This window comes from Dermacentor variabilis, chromosome 7 (assembly GCF_050947875.1).
Source record: "Dermacentor variabilis isolate Ectoservices chromosome 7, ASM5094787v1, whole genome shotgun sequence".
Taxonomy (NCBI): domain Eukaryota; kingdom Metazoa; phylum Arthropoda; class Arachnida; order Ixodida; family Ixodidae; genus Dermacentor; species Dermacentor variabilis.
The window spans coordinates 153,314,611-153,339,584 of NC_134574.1; the positions used below are offsets into that span (position 1 = coordinate 153,314,611).

General features: G+C 43.5%; 1 protein-coding gene across 1 annotated transcript; it reads left to right on the forward strand.

Moving 5' to 3' along the window:
* The first annotated feature begins 3,002 nt into the window (after nucleotides 1-3,002).
* LOC142588178 (amino acid transporter heavy chain SLC3A1-like) lies at nucleotides 3,003-24,541 on the forward strand. The gene is made up of 13 exons (XM_075699691.1): nucleotides 3,003-3,161; nucleotides 5,035-5,269; nucleotides 7,717-7,975; nucleotides 9,629-9,799; nucleotides 9,983-10,125; nucleotides 11,903-12,025; nucleotides 13,150-13,224; nucleotides 15,450-15,556; nucleotides 16,436-16,631; nucleotides 18,587-18,718; nucleotides 19,664-19,726; nucleotides 22,372-22,560; nucleotides 23,310-24,541. Exons 2-13 carry the CDS (start codon nucleotides 5,084-5,086, stop codon nucleotides 23,475-23,477), a joined length of 1,812 nt encoding a protein of 603 aa, XP_075555806.1. The 5' UTR covers nucleotides 3,003-3,161; nucleotides 5,035-5,083; the 3' UTR covers nucleotides 23,478-24,541.
* Nucleotides 24,542-24,974: the final 433 nt, after the last annotated feature.

Sequence of the window (24,974 nt, forward strand, 5' to 3'; positions counted from 1 at the left end):
TCCAGATGACACAAGAGACAGGCAGCGAAGACAAGCATTAGGGGACAAGACAGTGTCTAGCATTCCCATCATGTGGTTCTCATACTGTAGAATAAACTTGTATGCTTCCAGAGTTGCCACAAAGAGAAATTCAAACGAGACAGCCAGGGCTAGCCATGCTGGTGTGCCAAAAATTGCTATACCTTACTAATGCTTTTACAAGTGAATAATTTTACAGTTCCACTAGGCAAATGATGTGACGAAACAAAGAAACAGATATTCTACTCTTGGCTGCTGGTCGTGAGGCGCTTAAAATGCAGCAAGTTCACCAGGCCGTGCTCTTGTTTTAGACACTTCCAATTGACCTATAAAGTCAGTGTGTCCAACTGTGTCCATCTCTCTTTCAAGCTATATTTGCTCCAGCAGAAATTATTGTTATATCATCATTTCTGCATAAATGTCTTGCGATATATTTACATTGTGGTACCACCATATATATTGATATCATGGTCTTGTGATATATTGATCATATTGTGGCACCGTGATATCGTGGTGCCACGACACATTCTGCTTGGAACTCCAATTTAAGGATCCAATGACCATTGTACATTTCTGGTCTGGACAGATCAAAATTCATGCAGTTAACGCCTTCTCACATGAATTGCTGGTGAAATGGTATAACTGTTTAAAGCAGGGCTGTGCAATATATGGCCCACAAGCTGGATGTGACCCACAAGTGGATTTTTAGCAGCCTACACAATATGGTGTACTGGAGCTACAATCAGCATGTCGCAATACGAGAAAAACTATTCTTCCACCTAACACAATATATACATGCCATGAACTATTGCTGGCATCAAACACAAGCAAACAGATGTGGGGGTGTGGAATCTTCCTTTCGAAACAAATATTTAAGAAGGGCGCATGACCACTGAACATCTTCATCAAGCTATGTCTAATTGCAAAACTACACTGCTGAAACAGCATTCATAATTAAATAGAATGCATGCTTTCCCAGCATATTGAATGATTGCAGGTGGTGGTGCCAGCAAACCGACGCTTTTGATTGGCAAGATTACCCTACTTTTCAACCTTGGCAAATCACAGAGCAACATATCTGGAAGATCATTTGTATATATATAGTAACATTTGCGCAAGCAACATCATTTAAGGCTTTGTACTAGACCGATACAAACAGCTTGCCATTCTTCATTGACACAATTTAGAAATCTATCTCATACTTAAAAACTTAAATGTGGATGGTGTTTTTTTTTTAGTGAAGCTTTCTATGCGTCCAATCCCCTCTGGGTTCTCTCTTCGGTAGCGTCTATGTGTGTGAGCAGACATTATGTTTGGTGCCTCTGAACAAGAGCCACCTTCTGTCTTCAACGACTGACGTGATGTTACAACATGTGCAGAAGACAGCAACAAGTGCGATGATGCCAAACGTAGACTGCCTTTCCGCAAGCAAAAGTTGCAATGTTAATTCTCACTGAAGTATGTGTGGCTCCAAGGAAAGTTGGTTTTGGCCTTTTCTGGGCTTTTATCGTGCAGCCCTAGCTTAAAGGGACGTACAATTAAGTAGCCGGCCATGAAGATTATGCTTGGAATGTATAGGGAAAACAAAACCTTTCGCATGACTACTGCAGAAGTTATGCAGAGGAAATGGCCTGCGTGTAAATCTGTTGACGTGCCCATGCTTCCATGTGCTTCAAGTATGAACATGCAGGAACAGCTCATGGATGAGCAACAGCACGAGTGGTGAGGCCTTGCAAAGAAGCAGTGGCAAGTATAAATATGTAAAGTTTCTTTCTTCAGCACAATATGTGGTATATGCTCTGTGTCACCTCGCATATGTGCTTGTGTACATACCAGGCTTGCAAAAATGTGCAGGCAGCTGTAATCCACTGTGCAAGTCTGGTCAACCTATAAGAGCTGAAATTTGGGGGAGTTTTTGAGAGTGCATACTTGACTTGAAGTGCAAGAAACCGTGGGGACAAATGAAAGGAAGACCAGACAGGCCGAGCACTATAGCGTTCAATCTGTCTGATCCTCCACCCCATATTTTATTGCGCTTAAAGTATGCAGTCTGGTGAGGTTTAGAGACTATTGTCACTTGTTATCGCTAGAGTTTGTCAAAGTGTAAACTATAGGTTCAGCGACTCATATTTGTATATAATATGCTAAGGATGAGATATTTCACCTGCAAGCAAATGATTCTGTATTTTGAAAAGTATATAACCATGCTTCATAGTAAAGTTAACTGCATGTGAACGGTAGTCGCTGCAGAATCCCGCGACTGTTTCTCGGCGATCGTTAGATGCTACGACTGTTTCCTCTGTCGACAACACGGCTCACCTTTAAGTGGTCCACTTGGCGACATAGCGCGCCCGCCGGGAGCTGCGATAGGGTTTCTGATAGAGCTAACGCCGGACCGTCGCCCGCTCGTACTCGAATGACCGGTGATAAGAGGCACGCTGCATGTGTTCCGTGATGCCGCTCACTAAAAGCGTGCAGTGTGGGTCGCACCGCCAAACCCGCAAGGCCAGCCTCACGCGCCGGGGGGGATCGTATGCCAGTGCTAGTCGTGATAGGCGGTGATCACGATAAGCCGCTGCCCAATAATGCGATTTTATGCAATGTGAAACTGCCCACCGAACGGCTGACTGCAGGTGCTACAGGCGGCTCGGCATCATGTCTGCAGAGCTGCACCGTTCTTGCACGGCGGTTTTAAAAAGGTCGTTTCCGCTTAGTTCCCTAGATCTCGAACTCTTGCGGGGCGACCACGTGTGGTGCTTTTGTTCATTTTGACGTTACTTCACGCCGTTGGCTCGAAGAAAGCATCTCGCGATCGTGTAAATGGCAATATGCAGTTGCAACGGCCGTCGTAGATGTGTACGACATTTAGTTATTTGGTTGCTTTCTGGTTGTATACCATATGCATTCGAAGCACGTAGCCTAGGCGCCTAGGGAACTTTTGGCGCTGACGATTGCATCAGACGCCGGGTGTGCTCTCATGCTGCTGCTGCTCTCCCCCATCTCTCCGCCTATCCGCCCGCAAATCCTTGGGTTGTCTCCGTGGCCCGCGTAGACGGCTGTAGACCTCGACTGGTTCAGGGCGGCCACCGGCTGGCTTCAAAGCGAGGTCGTACTTAAACAAGCTTAAAGATCTACCTGCCGTGGTGAGTGCGCCATACATTTCCGCGCTTTAGCTTTTTCTTTGGAGCTAAAGATGGTATCAGTGATGTTACCAAACCGTTATAATTACGACGATCGAGCTCCATAGTGAGGCCGTAGATGTTAGGACTTGTCTCTGAAGCTTTCCGAGCTTCCACACGCTCGTGCTCGTGCATATATATTTGTTCCGAACGCTTCTCTCGCATGCAAATTTCGTAAGCATAAACTTCATTGGAGTATACGCAGAGCTAAGACCAAATAAGGTCTACGCCCTTGGAATGCATTGAGGTATGCCGGGTTCAGCTGGTGGCTTGACTGAAATGTTACATTTATATTAAAAAGAATGACTATATCAGCTAAAAGAGCTCCACTTGCAGTGTAAGCTTCCACTTTAGGTTTTCCTTCTTGCCCGTATGTCTCGCTAGAGAGCCATCCAGTTGGGCAATCTGTACCGTCTCGTGACTAGGTGCTGCAATGCTTCTCTTATTTTTTTTTTTTTCGTCTCTCTGCGCGTTCCGAATTGACCCTGTAAAACGGAGAACAGCTGCGTAGTACCTTTACACTCCCGCACTGTAGCATTAAAAAACGTAGACGGGACTAATATCTTAAACCTATTCAGATATAACATGCATTTCATAGCTTGAGTGAGTTGGAAATTGAGCATGTCATTCCTACAGTATTTAATTTTGTTTTCTGGTGAGAATCTTAGTGAGGTTGGGTGATATCTGCATCGTTGGCCCTTATGCCCACGTATGTGGCACTTGTGTAGCTGTAGAAACTTGCAGCATTCAGCTACTGAACTACCTGAACAAACGTTTCCAGATGGGGCCAGATAAATTAGTTTTGTGTAGTGATGTGATTCCACAGAGAATCTACTGAGTTAGGAAAGCTGCAATCAGAGAAAGAAAATTGGGAATTTTGAACGCATGCTTGTGTAAAACGGTAACATTAGGTTTGGCTAAGATATGGTTATTTTGTTTGAGCAGTCTGTATTTGTGTAAATGTGACCAGCATTCGTATAAGCACCCAACTACATGGATTACAAACATATTAGGCCCTGTGCACCTTTCAGATTTCTACACAAAAAATAACTTGCTTGCTTGTTAAATGTATGTTCTTTACTGAAAGCAAAAAGAATTATTAGTAAACAGCAAAAACATTCCTGTGTGCCACATAACATCACCATCACTGTATACCAGTAGAAAATTGTTAAATGGATGGTACTCTTCCCCGTCTGTAATTAGAAATTCTGCGCAGATGGGCACAGTTACTCTTTCTATCTCATAAGGAAAGGCAATAGTACGGCAGCTGATCAGCGAATCCAACAGATGCTGGAACAGGGCATTTGTAGCTTGGGAATGCAGGAATAAGATTCTTAAATTCTCACCTGACAGCTAATTCACATGCACATTGCAGGCCAGTTTAGCATTTATGTGTGCACCGGCCATTACCCATAATACAAGCCATTCTGGTCAATAAAGGTGTAAAATTTAAAACACAAAAGTATTTAATGTGTAGCGTTACGACTTCGTGTTAATATGACTTTTCTCTCCTAACATTTGCAATGAACCATTGTGTCAACTTTCCAACAGAGCAACATACCAGGCTAGTTGGTGCTTTACCATCCTGAGTGCATTATGCCTGTCTGTATTTGTTTCTTGTCTGTTATGGTTGCATTATTTGTAACGAAAAATAGCTACTGAGGAGCTTTGTGCTATGTCAGTTGCACCATTTGTGAATCCTAGACGTCTTTGTGATCTGACCTTGTAATTCACAAATCCAAAGGAAAATGAAGTCGCTCTCTAGCTACCAAATCAAAATTTGAAAAAGATTGTGCTTCACCTGTTGTTGTGAAAATCATCTTCTTTTTTCCCGCAGTAAGTGCTGAATTGCTAGCTGAGGAAATTTGCGTGAAAAAGCAGGCATCATGGAAACAGCTGAAAACGAGAACTATAAACCACCCCACGCCAACGAGGATGGCCTCGAGAGGGACGAAGCGGTCACCGAAAAGCTGGTGGCCCAAGGTGATGGCACCAAGATCACCTTCACCAACAGCAAGGCTGATGGAAAGGACCGAAATGGCGATGCCAAGATTGACATTCAAGGTGTTGAGGTATGAACAACTTTGTCAGCCTGCAAGATCGTGACCCATTTGCATCACACTATCACTCCCACATCATAGATTAATTTCTTTTGTTGGGGAGCCAAATGAGACCCAGTGATTTTTTGCAGCTGTTGCTTTATATATGTGTGTACTGGATAAATGAGACTGCTGTCAGTAAATTTACAATTAGGTTTATAGTTTCCAGCATGCTTGACGAGAGTTGAAGCGCATGGTAAAAATGTGTGTTGCCACAGCGTTTGAAGCTCAAGAAACCTAAGCCACAATTGAAGCTGAAATCATAGTGTGTGCTGCTGCCAGACCTAAATTGTGCAGGTCAGTGTGCAGCTGTAGTAGAACTTTGTGTGACAGAGCCCATGTTATGCAACCTGTATTAGGTACAGATATTACAGAAGGCTTTATTTAGTGACCAAGAATATAATTATAGTGTACTATGTTCACTTGCTTTTTCTGTTTTTAATGTTCTGCATATTCACATACGAAAAATGCTTCTATATCTATCTGCGCACAGTACACCTCTTATGCAATAGTGCTGCGACACTTAAGCCTGTGAGGTATCCTAAATAAATATACATGCCATCGTCTTTTCAGCTTGTACAGTTTTCAAGATCTAACAACCTGTGTCTCTGAGCTGTGTAGTCAGGCTTTTTCTGTTTCTCCTTAACTCTAGCACTACAGGACGAGGGGAAGGCTTGCTGTTACAGTAGACTTCTGTTGATTCGACTCTGATGTGACTGACGAAATTGATCTAATTATCTGGTAGAACGAATTAAGGAAGGTTCAGAAAAGAAGCCCAAACACGCTGCTGATTCATTTGGCAGTATTCGCACAATTTTAACATGCCTCCAAATAAAATGCCAGTACACGTGCTTTATATATGTTGAAACTGGAAAACAATGTTCTAAATGACATTATAGCAACTAAACAAAGTAGAAATATAATGTGCACCCTATATTTTAGTAAGAAACGTGGGTAAGGAAGGGTCTAATGTCAGCTGCACAAAGTTGGCTTCGCCGCAATACAGCATTTTTATGCAATTTTGGTTTCATATCAGAATGCACTACGCAGGCCAGTTTCGGCTCACTTTTCCCAGGGAAAAAGAGGGCCGTGCATTGAAATTGGCCTAATACTTTAATCAGACATTGTGAGCTACAGTTATTGCTTGAAAATCTTCTTAGGGCAGGCTGAAAATAGGCACTTTTGATGGGAGATATGTGTTCAACGCATTGACTGTCCCCTGTGCACTGCTAACGCAGGCGCTGCCACTAAAGGGATCACTATTAAGGTCACCATAGGGTGACCATAGGGTGAAGCGTGTGTGCTGACTGGTCAAGTTCAAATTTTCTGGCGAATGCCAATTTAGGATTGAAATAACAAAAGTTTAGGCCCATAGAAGTGCATGGTCACCGGCCGGGACCATTAAATGAAAAATCAAATTAACTGGAGTTGAAATAATGGAAATCCACTGTGTAATCTTTAGGAGATTAGCAAGGCCTCAACTCATTCAAGCACAGAAACTTGTTTCCATAATAAATCCTAATATTATTTCAAACTCAGTGAGAGACTATAAGAAACCATCCTCGAGTAAAGATGAAATTTTCGATCAGGAGCAATGGAGATATGAGATGGCAAACATATGTAGCCATTTTGCTGAAACTCCACGAACAGTTTTCATGTTCCCTCAAAGAGGGAGCAACACTAAGTTCTGCACACTCTTAGCGTCCTTCGCACCACCTTCACATTAGGGATGCAAGAGACAGTCTGCAGCTTTTGTCGAGCTAACAAGAAATGTGCTTGTACAGGCATCAGGGAAGAGCCATAAGGTCAGTGATGCCCAAAAATACATGCAGTAGGCCTCGAGATTACTGTTGAGACTTAAGTAATGAAGACGACCATTCGGGCAAAGGGGTGGCAATTTCAGCTAGCCACCATGCATGAAAGAGTAACCCCTTTATTCTCAAACGATCCTCGATTCGAACCTCTTCTTCCACTCCACCTAGTCTCCACCTAGTTGTGCACAGCATCGCCGTTTGACTGATAAAGATGCTACGCTTCTCTTTAGATGGGTGTCCAAAACATGGTTGACCGTGACATACTTCAGACTCCAGGAACCTCTTCTGCCACTTGCAGTAGGTAAAAGCATGGCCTTCAAGATTGGCTTTCATGGCACCAAGGTGGCCGTTCGGGGGGCCGGGATTTGGAGACTACACCACATATTGCCGCAGAATGTCAATGAAGTGTAGTGTTCAGTTCTGTCGAGGTGCAGGCGCTGCAATCCACTCTCGTAGGTGGAGCTGGAGTATCGAGTGAACGAACATTCTCGAATGTAGGGGTATAGAATTCCCATCACATTGGCCAACAGTTTTGCTTTCAAGTATAATACCTTCCGGAGAGGTTGACTCATACTTTGTCCTGTGTCTTGCTCTTCCTACTTGCAGAGCCAGTTTGTAGGCCTGAGCAAGGAGGAGCTCATGAAGTACGCCAACGACCCGTTCTGGGTGCGGCTGCGCATGACCATGTTTGTGCTCTTCTGGGTCCTCTGGCTGGCCATGCTGGTGGGTGCCGTCGCCATCATTGTGCTGACACCGCGGTGTGCTCCACCACCACGCTTGGCGTGGTGGCAGAGCTCGCCTGTCTACAATGTGGAAGTGGGCTCCTATGCCGACGACGACAATGATGGTCGCGGAGATATCGCGGGTGAGTCGGCTGGATCGGGGTTTCGCAGCGTGCACACACTGCCTCTTAGCATGCAGGAGCATATCGTAAATCTCTCGCAGAGCACCATATGCCCTGAAGGTGTAACATACAGGTGTAGTATGTAGTAGACAAGGTGGTTGGTACAACATCTTTTACAGCATAGGAGCAGTTGTTCTGTGATAAGCAAACTCAGCTCTTGGGTGGTGCATGTGAAGGCAACTGTTCATACTAAACGCATTATTTTCCTTGCTACTGCGAGATTGCAGCAACTTCAGAGCTTACTGAGAGAACTCAGAAACCAGATGTGATCAATCAACTCGCATTTGAAAACTGGTTCAGGGAAGCAGACTTTATTTTCTCTGCAGCAGTTCTGGAATAGTGCACAAAGACTCGGGTGAAGACTTCCCTTACAAATGCATTACATGACATATTTACATTTACATGACTCTTGGACAGCCTCAATTGTAGCGCACACTCAGCTCTCATGACTGGAGAAAATAATGGGGCACCTAATTCGTAGCACAGCCGTTGGCTGAAATTGATTAATCATTTCTGCTCACGCTGATCACACTTGCACTCTGTACTGAACACACAGAGCATTGCTGGCCTTTCATTAACATCGTTGAGATGTGGAAACTTAGTAAGAAATTAATCCAAGCTTCGAAAGCTAACGTTGCAACACATGCAATGCAAATAAATCTTACGAACCTATCGTCTGAGAATGCAAGCAGTGATGCAATGGTACAGCAGAGACAGTGAGTACCACTGTGTAAATTTTGTGATAATGCAGTGTTTTCTATTGCAGTCTTGGCCTTGGCAAGTTATTCTTATGCATGCCACTTTTAGTTAATTTCTTCTTTAAAGAAGCCCATGCTATAATTTATGTGATTAAAATATTATCTGACCAGGACACACAATAAATAAAGCTTTTTTTTTTTTTTTTTAAGGTTTGGGAACAGTTTTATGTAGACGCTCTGTGAAAGTTTTGGTCGCTGTCCTGCCTTTATTGAAGTGCATTGAGTGTGAAGAATGGTGTTTGAAAATTCCTAGCATGTAAATTCACTTCTATGTTCACTAATAGAAACAGCGTTGCCCTTAAAGGGACAGGTAGCATATGCAGGTAATAATTGCTGGTAATGGTAGGCAATTCCTGTTTTACTCAGTTTGAAATTAGAGCTCAAACCTCTGTCCATGGCAGGAGCAACAGGTTTGCTTAGGTGAATTTTAACACGAGCCAATTAGAGCTCATTTATGTGTAGTTACACATGTGGGCACTAGTATGAAGGCAGCTATACAAGATTACCATGTGATGATCACTTGAGCTTCTTGATTTGGCTCACAGAATTGCCAGATTGTATCTCAGTAGGATGGAAGTCTTGTGCTCAACGAAAAAAAAATAATACATATATATATATATATATATATATATATATATATATATATATATATATATATATATATATATATATATATATATATATATATATATATATATATTGAAATGAATGCTGTAGATTAGATTGAACTGAATTAGATTGATTGAATGCTGTAGATTAGATTGACTCCTGTAGCCTTTAAGTTGCTATTCTCTGGTATGCTCGTACACCGCAGTTTTAGAGAGTGATATAGTGATTTAATTCTTCTACACTTCAGGACTGACATCCAAGCTGAAGCACATCAAAGAGCTTGGAATGGGCACTCTGCTGCTGAGTGACATATTTTCCAAGGATGCAACTGGGGCCACAAAGGACTACCTGGCTGTGGACCCAAGCCTCGGCTCATTAACCGACGTGGAGGCTTTGCTCAATTCTACCAAGGAGAAAGGTCTGTTCAGCAGCTGTTCTTTCCTGTGTCTTTCGTTTTTTTTTTTTTTTTCCTATCACACCTAATTGCTAACAGTTGTAAAGAGTGGAAAGATAGCAGAAGGGCAACTGGCTGCTCAGGTCCAAACTTGCCTTGCCCATGCATTGTCGGCACCATTTTGATGTGGCAACATTCTGATTGCAGAACTCCATGTGGTCTTGGAGATCAACCCTGCCTACACTAGTAGAGACCACCAGTGGTTCCAAGACAGCAGTGAGGGCAAGGAGGGATTCCAGGACATTTTCATTTGGGAGCAGGGCGAAGAGGCTGCGCCACCAGAAGGCATGGTGAGTTCTGGCTTCAAGCCGTTGCTCTCTGTATGCTTGATGTCGCCTTTGAATCTTTGAGCAGGAAGTTACTTCTGGGTGAAGAGATGCAAAAGCCCGCGGCACACTGCTGAAGGACTGGAACACATAGTTTATTCTGTGCCTTAGTCAGTGGGACCATTCGTTTCTCTAATGCAGCTGTTGCCATTAATGCGAATTCATCTTTGCTGTTATTGTGTGCCCAGGAGTAGCGACATAACAGGTCCTGTAGCTTTTTGTGAGCATGCTGACAGAGTACTGCGAGCCTTTGCTTTTGTGCAGTGCTTGTTGCTGCTTGTGGGCCTACGCTTCTAAACAACAAAAATGTTCTTACGCTGGCTTCCTGTGACGGGCGTTGCACGAAATCTGAGGCCTGTCCGACACTTCTAAACAACGTACATATGGCATTTCTTTACACTGGCTTCCTGTGACGGTCTTTGCATGAAATCGGAGGCCTGGCGGATGCTTCTAAACAACAAACAATATTTACGCTTTTGGCTTCCTGTGACGAATTTTGCATGAAATCGGAGGCTTGCAGCACCTGGCCAGCATGTTCACGGGTTGCCGGTAAACTGAGCAGTCACTGAGAACATGAGAGCAGAGGTCATATTTTGCAGCTGTCCATTTCATTTTGAATTCTTATCATTCACTCTGTTGTATGGCAGATCCCTGCGATAATGTCAGTGCAGCTTCATTTGAGCTAGTGATGAAGGTTGAAAAGAACAGAAAACTAAATGGAATGTTATACTATGCAATCTCGGTACATGGAAAATTCCTTTACTGTGCACGTTCAATAATTTTTCACAGCCGCGGCATGTACTGAATCCTTCCTCCGAGGACTGCAAGCCATTTGGTCTATTGTTTGCCTTTAGTTCTAGTTCAACACTGTCAAACCCCAATATAACGAACGCAGGTTCAACGAATTATTGAATATAATAAAGTAGACTCAAAATGTTTCTCGGTGATATCAACATGTACGAATACATGCTTGCAATGAGTGCTATTGGATATAACAATGGCATTTTCGTGTCGGGTGTGGCTTCACTATAAAAAGGTTAAAGTGAAGTACAGGCCTTCAACCGAGGTGCAGTTTGCTGTGTTCACAGATCTCTGGAGAATGCAGTGTGCGAGGCAGTAGTGGCAGAGTATGGGCACTGCCGCCGATTCGGCAGTGTACAGCCTGCTTGGCACATTGCCAGGTTCCAGGAGTTTTTAACTCCTGCTTTGCAGGAGTTTTTAAATGTTGACTACTGCTTTGGACAGGTTGCCAGTGGTATTACGAGCCGCCAGATTTCAGCCTAATTGGCATGAAATTATCTTTGTTATGAGCCAAAATATGTCCATTTATGAGAAATTTCTTGCTTCATTAAAACAAGATTTTAAGTGTGGGTTTCTATGGGAACTTCAAGGGCAATTACGATTACGTATGTTGTATCCATCAGTTCATTATAATCAGTGTCCTTACAACAAGGTTTGACCGTATGTCTTGTGGATAGGATAAAGGCAGCGGCTGCTGCCTGGGCAATCATTTCGGCTGATTAGCGGGTGCAACGTTGACTGAACAACACCGTGTGCCCTTATTGTCTTTGTCTTGCATATGCATTGGAGATGCTCCTAGCATCCTCTGCGTGCGCACAATGTTTTAAAGGTTGTTGATTTACAAATGGCACATGGGTTGCACTAGCGTTTGACGATAGTGTGTTCTAGCGATTCCTAAGTGCTTATGTGCTGCAAATAATCGAAAACTGGTGTAACGCAGATGGCGTCTGGTGATTCCGCGTGGACCTTTGACGCTGGCCGGAAGATGTTCTACCTGCATCAGACTTCCTCTGACACAGCCGATGTCAACTGGAAGAGCCCCAAGACTCTGGAGCTTTTCACCGTAAGTTCAGCGACTGAAGGAACTGGTACATCTTGGCACAACTTGGCATATCACCAGGGTTACAGTGCGCGCAGAACATAGATAAGATGTACCAGTTTAGCAGCAATGAACACATTGTGCACTTTTGCTCATCCATGCACAGTCATCAACGCAACTTGCTTGCTTCCTCATGTTGCAGAATTGCAGAAACTTTAAGATCATGCAGCTGCATACTTGACCAGGCAAATGTAGTAACTATCAATACACAGAGGTTGATGTTCCAAGTTACCGATTTGCCCTGTTTCCTGCTTCAATGATGTGGCTTTCGTTCCACATAAACTTGCGCATTTTATTTTCTTGTCTGGGTTGCTGCGTGTTCACTGCGAATATGAAAGCACTGTGGACGGCAAAGTTGCAATCAGAGATATTGCTCAGTCTTTTCTTTCGTAGTTGCAGTGGCGCAGTGCCGATGTACAGAAATTTGCTGAATAATTTTTAATCTGGCAGCAGGCACATTTTAATGGGGCAGGATGAAGATTTCCTATGTATCGTATCAGTATAGTTAGGTAGACAGCGAAATTATTTTTTAAAATGTGCTGTGGTCTGAGATTTTTTGGACTTGCTTAAAAACCCTAGGTGAGTGAAGTTGATCTGGAGCTTCCCTGCCCTGTGATCACTCAGAACAATCACATAGCCTGGAATAGTAGTCCATTTGGCTATAGTTATTTTTGTGATCCTTCTTGCAGTACAAATTTATAATACCAGGGCATCTCCAATGCTACTTTCGTGGTTGTTCCTATGATCAACATGAGCACGAGGTCGCGGGATCGAATCGCGGCCACGGCGGCCGCATTTCGATGGGGGCGAAATGCGAAAACACCCGTGTGCTTAGATTTAGGTGCACGTTAAAGAACCCCAGGTGGTCAAAAGTTCCGGAGTCCTCCACTACGGCGTGCCTCATAATCAGAAAGTGGTTTTGGCACGTAAAACCCCATAATTTAATTAATTTTTTTATGATCAACATATCTTGGTCAACCGTGCAGATAAGAAATGCTACAGTACATCAACATATCTTGGTCAATCGTGCAGATAAGAAATGCTACAGTACATGTGAAAGCACACTGTGTTTTGGTTTGTCATTGCAGGGTGTGCTACGCTTCTGGCTTGAACGAGGTGTGAGTGGTTTCCTGGTGACCCACACTTACCTGGACCACCCCTCTGTAAGTTGCGTAATGCAAATTCTTGATGTGTCAAGTTGCATGTCTTTTTGTGGCTGGTTTCATTATTTTTGCTTATTTTCTATTTCGGCGATTGAATTCGATTGGACACAACTATGAGACTAGGCCTCCTGCTAGGCGCACTTGCCATTATATTCAGTCATTGTTTGCCATTATATACTCAGAGTAACTACCTGCACTTCGCCCCAACTGTATGCATGCAAGAGCTTATTGGTAAGCTGGGTAACAACCTGGTGTCCAAGCTGAAAAATAGTAAAAACAGGGTATCAGAAAGTGTAAAGTGGGAAAAAAACAAACGTCTGCGGGCTTTGTCTGAGCATGTTGTTACATTCTTGTCAGTCTCACCAGAGCAAACAAGCAATTGTTTATTCCTAGAATGAATGTTCAAATGATGGTTCTAGAGTGATAACCTGAGCTGCAACTTGCAAAGCTCTCACAGACATAGCAGAAATGACCTAGTCAAACCTCGATATAGCAGACCTCAATTTAGTGAAATCTGCAATGTAATGAACTATTTCCATTGCCCAGTGTTAGTCACATTGAAAGCCTTGCGTCTTTTTCCACGATTTAACAAAGTAATTTCGGGATGTGGTTTTGATTTGGAAGTTTTAGACCATTTCAAGCATGTACTTGGAGCCTGTATAGCTGGTAAATCTAGCAAAACAAAAATACTACAACAATGTTGGCCAAGGCAAAAGTTATTTCCAAGTGTCCTTCCATGTGAAAAGATTGAATGACAAAAACACCGTCGAAACGAGCGTGCCGGGACGCGGTATGCAGAAAACACTGCTGCTCCATCTCTCACGTGCATAAACAACTTGCAAAGTCTGCAGGGTGTGCATACATGAGAGCTGATGATTTCTTCCATGGAAGGGGGTGAACGCGTGTTAGTGGTAACTTTATTAGTAACATGATCAGGCATGCACGGGGGGGTATGCAGAAACGCTTGTGTCTGCCCTCTTTCCCTAGTACCTCCTCCTCTACCTTTGTTGTTGCTGTGCACGGCGGTCCATGCGCAGGACACACGCTGTATCTTGAAAGTAATCTGCAGGAAATTAATCGATAACCTGCAAGCGGGACAGTTTGTGCCCTGATGCGTGTGGTGTTCCTGTGATTGTAGTGTTGGCGGTCCCGTAATGCCAAGTTTCCAAGGCCTGGTGCAAATCTTTTGCTCGCATTGCGACAGTAAGTGTTCGTGGTCATCGAGTGAGATCTGTTCATGTTTTATGAGCATGCGTGCACCCATAAAACTACAAACCTTACTTCGAGTAGTAGTTGTACCTTTACTATCGCCATCAATGCTTCGCCTTTCTGGCAGAGCTGCGATTATTATTGTTATTATTATTATTTAATTTTTTTCTTGGGATGAATACCTGTATTGTTTTACACCTTTGTTTTTAATTTGTGGGCACCATTTGATAACTGCTGTGGTCACTAAGCAGGGTCAGCCATGTCGTCCAAGATATATGGCACCCCACCGACGCATTGCTTTCGGTGCGATCTGCACCGCATGCGTTGACGCTCATAATGGCGCTATTAAGGGCAGACCTTCTTGCAAGTCGTTTATGAGTGCCTACTGACAGGATACTATCCACGTGGTATGTTCTCGAAATTTGTGAAATTATTTTTACTGCTGAAACTTTAAAATATTCACGTTTTAACAAAGTCTTTCACTGCAAGGACAACTTGGTCATATCAATGTTTCGCTGTAGTAGCATCACAGCAGTTCAACAGCCTACTTTGCATTAAGCCCTAAATGGCCAACCTGACATAACAGGCTTGAGTAACCGGAAATGTTTTCTTTGGGATGGGGGAATTTTTTGGATTCCTTCAGGATTCTGAGCTTTTGCCAGAGATCTGTCGGTGTTCGGCAGAAATAATACTGCCCCAGTATGTGGAAATTGCAACAGGTGCTTCATTTACAAGTCATTGTGACTGCGAAAGGGGGTGCGAGGTCTGATCGTGGCGGTAGGGACTTGCTTCTTGGTGATCCACGAGTACACGAGAATGTTCGGCGGCCGATGTCTGTGACAGTGACTTTATAGTAATTAGCACAGTGGTCCCACTTTGTGCCTCTTAAGAGATGTACTCGCAGTGTAGCTTCATAAATTAAACAAAATAAAAAGAATACTTTTGAGCCCTCAGTGTTCTAGTATTAATGAGAGTGGAGAGAAGCGCTCACTCTAAAACATTTGCCTCCTTGTCAGACGGCCAAGCAGGCCACCCTCGCCACGGAACAAGATGTTCTGAGCATGCTGAAGGAATGGCGACAGGTTCTTGGCAACTACTCCAGCGCCCACGAGACTGAGCACAGGTGAGCACTGGCTGCACACTATGACGCACATAAGTGCAAAGCCAGGTTGGTTTTTTAAAGTTGTCTCGCGGGCTTTCTTTTAAATAGTGAAAAGGAGCCACGCCAATGTTAGCACGCCGCAAACAATTGAAATTGAAGTTTTCAAACGCATTCTAACCTGATGATGAAGTGACTAGCGCAAGAGTGGACACGGGACACGAAAAGGTGACACAGACAAGTGCAACACCTGGTATTGACATATCTGCTGTAACTGTTGCTATTGAAAAGTTTATTACTAGTTAGAAACTAATATGATAATAAGGCACAAATACTGGAGCCTTCTTTAGGAAGATTCTAATAATATTCCATTGGTTTCATTTGCATAGAATATGTTGTTGTTCTTTAACCTAGTGCATGATAGCTGGAACGCCCTGGGTGTGTGTGCACACATACACATACATACACACATGCATATGCAGGGTACTAAAATAATTATGGAACCTACAAGCTGCTACAGTTATGAAACCTAATGTGATCAGTCATCAGTCTGCTCCTGCCACTAGGGTAACTTTCGTGTGCTAATTACCTGCAAAATTAGGGAACCTTCACTTTAAAAAAAATTATTTATGAATTTATGCCCTTAATTTATAAACTAACATCATGTTTTATTACCCTATTAATCTCTACCCTTTCCGCAGACAATTGGTTACTAAGGTAAAAGCAAGTGTGAGTGCTCTAAATGAATGCATGAGAGTAACAGATCCTGGCCTATATATAGAAATGCATGTGTGTTTAAAGAAAAAAGAAAATTAGGCAAGCTTCTAACTGTATCGTTTAATGAATTCGTCAAACAAGTTTCAACCTCTTTTGTGCAAAGCTCTGTTCCTTCGATCTGTCCAGGGTGCTTGGAGTCCAAGTGGACAAAACAGCATCTGAAGCCTCGCAGTTGTATGGATTGGCCGACGAGCGTGCAGCCGACCTGGTGCTGAGCAAACCTTTCGAGCGGCTTGTCGACAAGTCCAACGCCGCCAGTCTCCGAGTGTTTGTGCAGGGAACCCTGAATGCGACGCCAGAGGGCATGTGGCCATCATTTGTGGTGAGATTTGTCACGGTGCAGACATTGCGACTGAGTTAGAACTGGTGGGTTGCAGCGATGGCACCATGCTACCAATTACAAATTTTTCTTTGCAAACTCAGCATGGTCTGGTGGCCTTTGCTTGGCCTCATTGGCTTTGTGCAACAAGATTAATAATGGGGTTTTGACTATTTAATATTGTCACGTGGTGGTGACGTTGAAGAACACAGTAGCAATACTGTGAACAACAAAACTAACTTTTATTGGGCAAACCTGTGCCCACAGAACAGGCTACACTTATAGCACAACAATAGCAGCGAACACGGTCGGCGATCGTCGAAAATCTGATCAGCGGGTCAAGCATGTCGACTTTTATAGATCAGTCAACGAATGTTCCAGAGTAATCGCTGGGACCCGCATGCCTTCCACAAAGTTCTACGCCATTCGCGTCGCGCATACATCCAATCAGATTACGCAAGGTTCGGCGACAACAGACAGCGGATGGAACCATCGATAACATTCCAGAAACTTCCGACACATGCAAGCACGTCCTGCGCTATGTGATAACATTTGTTAGGCGGTGAAACGTGTCACCCGATAAAGACAAGTACACGTGACACTATAAGCAAGTAGCACAGTTACTCAGTACTAATGTGCGGCCAATTTTTCGTGCCTAGAAATGAAAGCTGCAATGCCACTGATCGCAATGCATACCGTAATTTTCATGCTTAGTAAAATGCTAGGAACTACGCCTTTGCTTGCTCCCTCACCAGAGAAATAGCGATTTGTTTTTGCAAGGAAAAAGAAAATTTAGAACTCTGAGGTTGCTGGAAGTGCGATGTGGATGCCAGCTGTAGGTGGTGTTCAATGATGACAAACTTCCAGTGCTTGCTGCAGTTTTTAGAACCTGCAGTACGGTGTAGCGTGGCCTTTGAGATAGGAAAGCGGGATTAAAGATTGGGCGGGTTGGGATTTGCGCACCTCCTATTGCAGTATTGGCTTCGCACTTGGTTTTAACAGTGGCGAGGCCTATCTTAGGGGATTTTTCTGAAAAAAAAAAAAAACAAGCGTGTGTCACGACCAAGTAACTATGATAATTATTGACCAAGGCCCGTGTTTGTTGTTATGAATGTAGTATATAAACCAAAAGGTGCCCGAATTTCAGAAGCATTTTGTTTGAGTGCTTTGTGAAATCGGACTCGAGTGGGCATGGCCAGGAAGTATCGTTTGATGATTGCAAGCCTTACCACAGGCGCACGGTTGGGTAGAGCAAAACAGGACCGTGACATGCCAGAATTGCATTGTGCTTTTCGGGTCACATGTCATATTCCCGGCAACAGTGTGAGGCTGCAACTCTTCCAAAACTTTAAAATTTAGCTGACTGTTCCATGCGACTGCTGGAGGGTAGGTGGTAGCGCCTCAAATATTTTAAGAATTCGCAGGCTGCTCTTGTTACAGTGCTGTTTCAAGACATGCCTGTCGTCATTTTTGCAAAATCACTGAGCTGAATCGATTTATGTCTACTTCTGGTGAAAATCCAACTCTGCAGACACATCTGCATCAACGGCTAATGTGGAGCAGTTTACTGCAATTGCTGGTAATAAACCAAACAAAAAAACTGCCATTTCAGTAGTGAACGCCTTAGTGTGTACAAGTGCACCAACTACAACAGGCCTTACTTCAATTATTTTGTGTTGATTTCTTCTCATGACAGAAACAGAAAGTGCCTAGAAGACAAAATGCTCAAAACAAGTGTCTGCCAAGTTTGGCATAAAGTAAACACACATGGTTTGAATCTCTGACTTTAAGCTATTCAACATTGCGAGCCAGCAGGGCCACGAGATGCGTTACCAGTTCTTTCATCTGCAAGAGAACAGAGCGAAGCGATGAACATGGTCTACAGCATAATAAATGCTAAATGTACATGTTAATACAGTTAGCTGAGGCCATTCGGTGCTTGCGTTCCGTCTGTGCAGCTGGGCAGTTTCAGTTCTGCTCGCCTCGTGGAGCGTGCCGGTGTGCTTCTGGATGGCCTGCACATGGTGGCGGCCCTGGTGCAAGGCACGCCCGTCTTCTACAACGGCGATGAAGTCGGACAGGAGTGCAGCGTAAGTTGTTCAGGCGACTGGCGGGGGCTTGGTAGCGATTCTGTGGGCGGCACATACAAGGCACAACAAACACAGTTGTGTCGGCTATCCCAGGCACGTTTGTGGAAGCGACGGTAGAACTTGGAGAAAAGGGTGGTAAAAGTAACAAACAGCACAAGAAAAGGTTAATCCAGCATCAGGCAAAGGAGTATTCCAGGTGTTGCAGCAACCAGAAGTTTGGCTCAACGACTACGAGTGCAAGATCCGTGGTAGTCCTCGAAACGCCTGAATGTGAAACTACCGTTTTCAAGGCCTTGAATGCAATTAATTTCAAGAGGGTCTTAAAAATAGGCTTAGGGAATTTTATTTGTGTATCTGACCGCAAGGTTTATGCAAGCCAAGAGTCTAGCCAATCCAATCTGCTTTGCATCTTTGTGGTAGGAAGCCATCTCATTTGTGGTGGCTGGTGATGGCTTGCGAGAAAGGCTTGGTGAGCATGCTTTTTTTTTTTTCATTTCTTGTGGAATAATAAATTTTAAAAAAACATTTCTTTGTTTAATACAGCATTTTATGTTCAAGCTGCCCGTACCTATGATGCTTTAATCCTTGAAACTGCTTTGTCCCTTGAATTTTTCCGTAAAGCTGCTACAAACCTTGTAACTTACTTTGTGTACATAAAACAATGCCAAAAAGAACTTGCAGCATCTTTTTTTTAATTGATGCATACAGCTGTTGGGCTGCCAGCATGATTCTTATTCAATGCTGGAAAACTCATATTTATGCCTGACACAGGTGTCCTGATCTCAAGTTATTAGTAGAAGTGAAAAAAATTGTTCACTTGAGTGATCCTATGCATCATGTTGGCTACCTTGCCAATGCTTAGGTACTGTGTTAGCTGAGCCGTTGTTCTGGGCGAAATGAAGACTTATGTGGACCACGCTCCCCGTCGTATTTTGCTTCCAACAGGCAAAACCATGCCCAATGCCATGGTCTGAGGAAGGAGCAGCCACTCCTGGCATCAGTGTGGAGGTAAGAACTGCAGAGGTCGTTAGCGTCTGTGAAAAGCTGTTTTTCCTTACACTGAAGCATCGCCTGTGCATAATTTACATTCAGTTGAGTCTCGATGTAGTCACCTATCGGATGTAATAGACGAGAGAAATTAGTGAGGCATAGCGCACATAAAGAATGGGATGACATGCGAACCAGCCCTCCATATCCTTGCATGACAAACAGGTATCCTTTCAGGATAATAAAGGATAGCAAGAAGTCCATGCTTATCTTTTTTTTTTTTTCCCTGCAAATGGTGTTTATTGGGCTCTGGTGCCTTTGTAATGCTACCTATGCCCTCCCTCTTCAAGAACTTATTATCCATTATTGTTGTTTTCCTTAACCCTTCCCTTCAAAATAAACATTCGGTTGATAGTTGACTATCGAGTCATGTGGTCTGCTTTCAGTCTGTGTAATTTTTGGGCTGAATAGTTAAACTTAGGTAATTTTTTGGGGGAAAGCATGTATGCTTATAACGAACATCGGATGTAATGAAGCTATTTTAACGTTGAACGCAGATCTGTTGTGATGAAGTTTTACTGTCTTATGAAAAAGAGAAAAAAAAAACTTTTTGTGGTAACTTAGGTAACATTTGCGGTGGCATCGCTTTTCTTTTTTGATCGTCTTTATTTGGTGACAGCTCAACTAAACAGACGCAAATTTAGTTTGTATATATGACCATTTAGTTTGTATATATGTCACATTTCCGTTAGATATGTACCAACAGGATTTCACTGCATAACAGGATGTTACGATAGATTGTCCCACTGATCAGCTAAATATATTATGAGAGTCGTGCACGATTCATCATGATGGCTGTTTGGGATGGCTGAAGTACTCGGCATAAATATACATACTTTTCAAAAATTCAATCTGCTTGCGACGTAGTATCAGGGTGCACACTGCAGTCTGGGCACATGTCTGCATAGCATAGAAGCTGACATTATTCACGCTAAAAATTTACACATGAGAGCATGTACAGTACACGGTGATTTAAATGTGATACTCTGGCCGCATGGTAGCCATTATTTATTTTTTATTTTTTTTACGATTATTATTATTATTTTCTTGTTCTTTTTTGTTTCATTCACTGAGCACTGTACCTGTACCTATCAAATTTCACACTAAATTTTGCATCAATGAATCTTACCTGATTGCGTTTAGCCTTTGTCACCAGGGGCCTGCTGCGATTGCAATGTGGCTAACAAACATGTTGTGCCAATCTTGAATTGCGCACTCTGCAGCAGGTCAGTGAGCCCCCATGTCGGAAATGCCTCCACATAATCTAATCCTGGCGCATGCTTGGCCCACAGATCCGCAGCTACGGGTTGTCCGTGGAGGCTTCCACTGTGGTGGAGCCTAAAGCGATTGTTAACTACTCTGGCGCTGCAGTCAAGCCTGATAACAGTTGAACTGGATTGTTTAACACCTGAGTAATAGAAGGGCACAACAAGTTTTAGCCATGTGCTCAAGCTGTCTTCTCGTGCGCTTATGTTCACTAGATTGCTTTTACTGTGTACTTACTTGTCTACCTTATCTAATTGCGCAGAATGAGACTTGGGAAATCTCATTGTCTAGAAAAGTGGTTACACTATAGCCAACAACTGTTTATGTTAATATAACTTGTCTTATTTCTTGTTTTCATTTCTTCTGTAATTCTTTTTGTGCAAATAAAAGAAATAAGTATTTTTGCCTTCAACGTGGCCGTCGTCAGCCTTGACCAGCTCTGACGGGGTTAGAATGCAAAAATGGATGTGTACTGGGCTTTCAGTGTACGTTAAGTGATCCCAGGTGGACAGCCTTGGCATACAGCCCTCCAGTCTGGTATGCGTCTTTGGATTAGCGTGAATTGACAGGGAGTGGGTGCCCCTTTGTTCCTTCATAGCGCACCAACTAGCTGAAAGCTGCGACAACTTTCGGTCTGTCCAGTTTGTCATCCCGGACTGCGCAGGAATGTCCAAGGCGCCGCATACGCCAACACTCATTGGCTGAAAGCAACACTTTAAGAAGTCCCCGGCAATCCAGGTCGCTAAATCGAAAATACATACGCAATCAGTCAGTCAATCAATCGACAGACAGACATTAAGCTTTATTTTTGTCTTATGCGCACAACATTTAGCGAAAACGGGTGGCAAGATAAAAAGTTGCTCAATTGCAGCTTGATTGTGCTTCTTCCACCCATACAGCAGCATTCGTACAGAAATTCATACACATGCGTTCAGAATTTCGGTATTCAGGTTAACCAATCGCATCTACACATCTTGGAGTAACTGTCTTGGAGTGAGCCAGCATAATGTAACAATCCTATTACAGTGCCATTACGTTTCATGCTTCAGTGGTACAAGAAGTGATCACACCCATTAAATTGTTGATTGGCCAGCCATGGTGAATGGTTAGTAAAGAACAGAATTGTGCGAAAGGAATCGTTACATTATACCAGCCCTGTTGTTACTTTCCAGTGTGGTATCTTGTAGCACGGCTGTTGCTTTGCGATCTGGAGCACGTACCTTCATTACACTAACACCTCTCGCATGCACCACATTAGCTCTGCATGCTCAGTTCTCGGTGTTGAGAGGTCCGTGGCGTGTTGTGCGCATTGCCGCTGAGCATGCTGCCTTGCTTTACAGGCGCAGACGGGCAACAGTTCGCACCTAGAGGTGGTGCGTCATTCGACCGCGCTGCGGGACAAGCTTGCAGTCCGGCTGGGCAGCACGGTGGCGTCTGTGCTGGGTGCCAATAGCACAGTGTTTGTCATGCTCAGGGTGCGCAAGGGCACGCCGGGCTACATGGTCGTGGTCAACGGAGACCACGAGAAGGTACGACACCTACAGCTGATTGACTGCCTGTCCCGACACCAGTAATTTGTGTGACGCAAATGTTTCCGGCATGTAGGTTTTGCAGTAGCCTGCAAGATGGATGGGAAGAAGGTTCATGAAACGGAATGTTGCCATCCACCCCCCAGCTGCTGCACAAAGCTTTGCAGCTTCTTGCTATAGTAGGGTGTATGGCAATTTTTCCTTGTCATAAACATTTCTAATGCCTGGAGAACTTGCAAAAGGCCTCACCAGTGTAGAATTGACTTTAGATCTCCAAGTGGACACTTCCTAAAGTCACTTTCAGTAGCCATTAAGTTATTCTTCAATTGAGCCAATTAAATGGAGCAGAACTTGTCTTGAAAACTCCAAGACCTTCAGATGGCAGCAGTTGCCATGCCTTGGCACATATTTGGTTTAAAAAAAAAAGTTATTTACCTCAATAAATGCATGTGCGCAACATCAAAATGTATGAAATTTGAACAGTAACTTTGTAAACAAAGTCATCCTAGCAGTACAAGAAATGTGCTTTTGCTACTTTCAAGCAATTTTAGGGCTCTGTTGCTTTTGGGTGTTCGAAACTCTTGTTGGTGATACTGGCACCTGCAACAGTTCAGGGAAGAAACAAATCTCTCAGTTTTCTTCTAGATTCGAGGTTAAACTTCTGCAAGATACTACGTTTGATTCTTGAGAACAGAAGTGACACATTTTGGTTGGCACCGTCCAAGCATTCTTGTGTTCCCCCTGTGCAGGTGACGTTGAACCTTGCTGAAGCGAGCAGTCACGTGCCCGAATCCGGGCACATAGAAGTGAAGAGCACCAATTCTAACAAAGTGGTGCAGTCCAAGGTCAAGCTCAACGAGTTCATCTTGGAGCCGCACGAAGCTGTCATTCTGCAGTTTGTGCCGATATTTGAGTAAAGCCAGTAGCTCACTGCTCACCTGCGAGACGCGCGTCAAATATCTAATGTTATAATGACATAATGATCGGCTAACACCTGGGATTGCACAAGTCTGCTGGTCTCTAAATGGTTGGATTGCTAGGATGATTAGGGTCCATCAAGGTTTCTTTTTTTTTTTTTTAAGTGTCTACATTCTAATTGGGATGTTTAAAGCTAAGTTTGGCTTTGATTAGATTGCTTACGTTTGTTTCTTAAAACATTTACATGTTTTGTCTTGGAATGTGAAGGTTTCATAAATGACTCGCCTATCCAAGGGTACCAACTTTGAAAGTATGGCTTTCTGGATTGATGATCGGTTGTTTCAAATATTGTCTGTATTCTGATTGTTTGAACTCACTAGAATCTTGAGCTGTTCTTACATGTTTGGGCATGTCTTGTTAAAGTAAGCTGGTCACTAAACATTGGAGCTCTCACTTTCAGTGAGGAATGTTCACAAGAAATTTGGTACACTGTCTGAAGGCACTGATGGTGTCGTTTGGGTGGGATGGAACATTGTTCACATTCCTGAAATATTGGTATGATTGCTGGTGAGAGAAGACTGCAAAAATAATAATTATTATATAATAACTTTAGCAGTCAGTGCGGTATTGCTTATCACTCCTGTGTTCAGCCCCTGTCCTCCCCCCCTTTTTATACGTTTTTGAATATCTTGCAAAAATGCGCAATTTCTTTTTTTTTTTTAATCACATGGCTGTACCTTTGTCTACTTATTTATGGGCCCCATATGTCGGCCACAACATTTTGGACATTATGAGCTGGGAGATACGTATGTTGACACAGGTTTGTAAGGAAAATGTGCACAACATTGGATATTACTTGAACATGAGGACCCCGAGGAGAATTGGGACAGAATTATAACTTATGCAATGATGAACAAATTTTGTAATCTAGCATTCTGTCCTTGTCTAGTAATCCATGCCTCTTGAAACCACTTATGACCTGCCAGTCTGTGCTCCCAGTGTGTCAAATGTGCCTAGCACATTTGTGTATGAAAGCAAGAATAAAAACTTGATTGCAGCATTACACTGTGTGCCTATCTTTCGCAGTTACGCTTCTGGAGTTGCTCTTATGTAGAGAAGCCAAGCCTTGCTTCATATTGTGGTGACTGAGAACGAAACAGGTTTACATGCGAAATATAGGAGTGTATCTACAATGGCAGTTGATGCATGCGCGATCAGGCAGCCCACTACGGAGCAACAATTTTCGTTGTCGGCCCATGTTGTACTGTCTGTTCTCTTCACTACAACGCCACTCTCCCAATGCGGCTGCTCCATCCCAGTGCAAGCTATGGAGTGTGTATGGTGAGGGGACGTTGGGCTTGAGTCTGGGGATGCAAATAACATTGCTGCTTGTGTTCGGAGGCAGGGACGGTATGCCGGTTGGAGCGAACTCTTGCATAATTTCAGAAAGTTTGCACAAGATCCGCTAGATCCCCTGCAACGACAAAGCAGTTTTT

Bases quoted from the DNA above. Each gene is read 5' to 3' on its own strand.
- LOC142588178 (XM_075699691.1), top strand. From the start codon at position 5,084: ATGGAAACAGCTGAAAACGAGAACTATAAACCACCCCACGCCAACGAG. The intron at 5,270-7,716 runs GTATGAACAACT...TCCTACTTGCAG, and splicing joins TTGACATTCAAGGTGTTGAG to AGCCAGTTTGTAGGCCTGAG. The intron at 9,800-9,982 runs GTCTGTTCAGCA...TTCTGATTGCAG, and splicing joins CAATTCTACCAAGGAGAAAG to AACTCCATGTGGTCTTGGAG.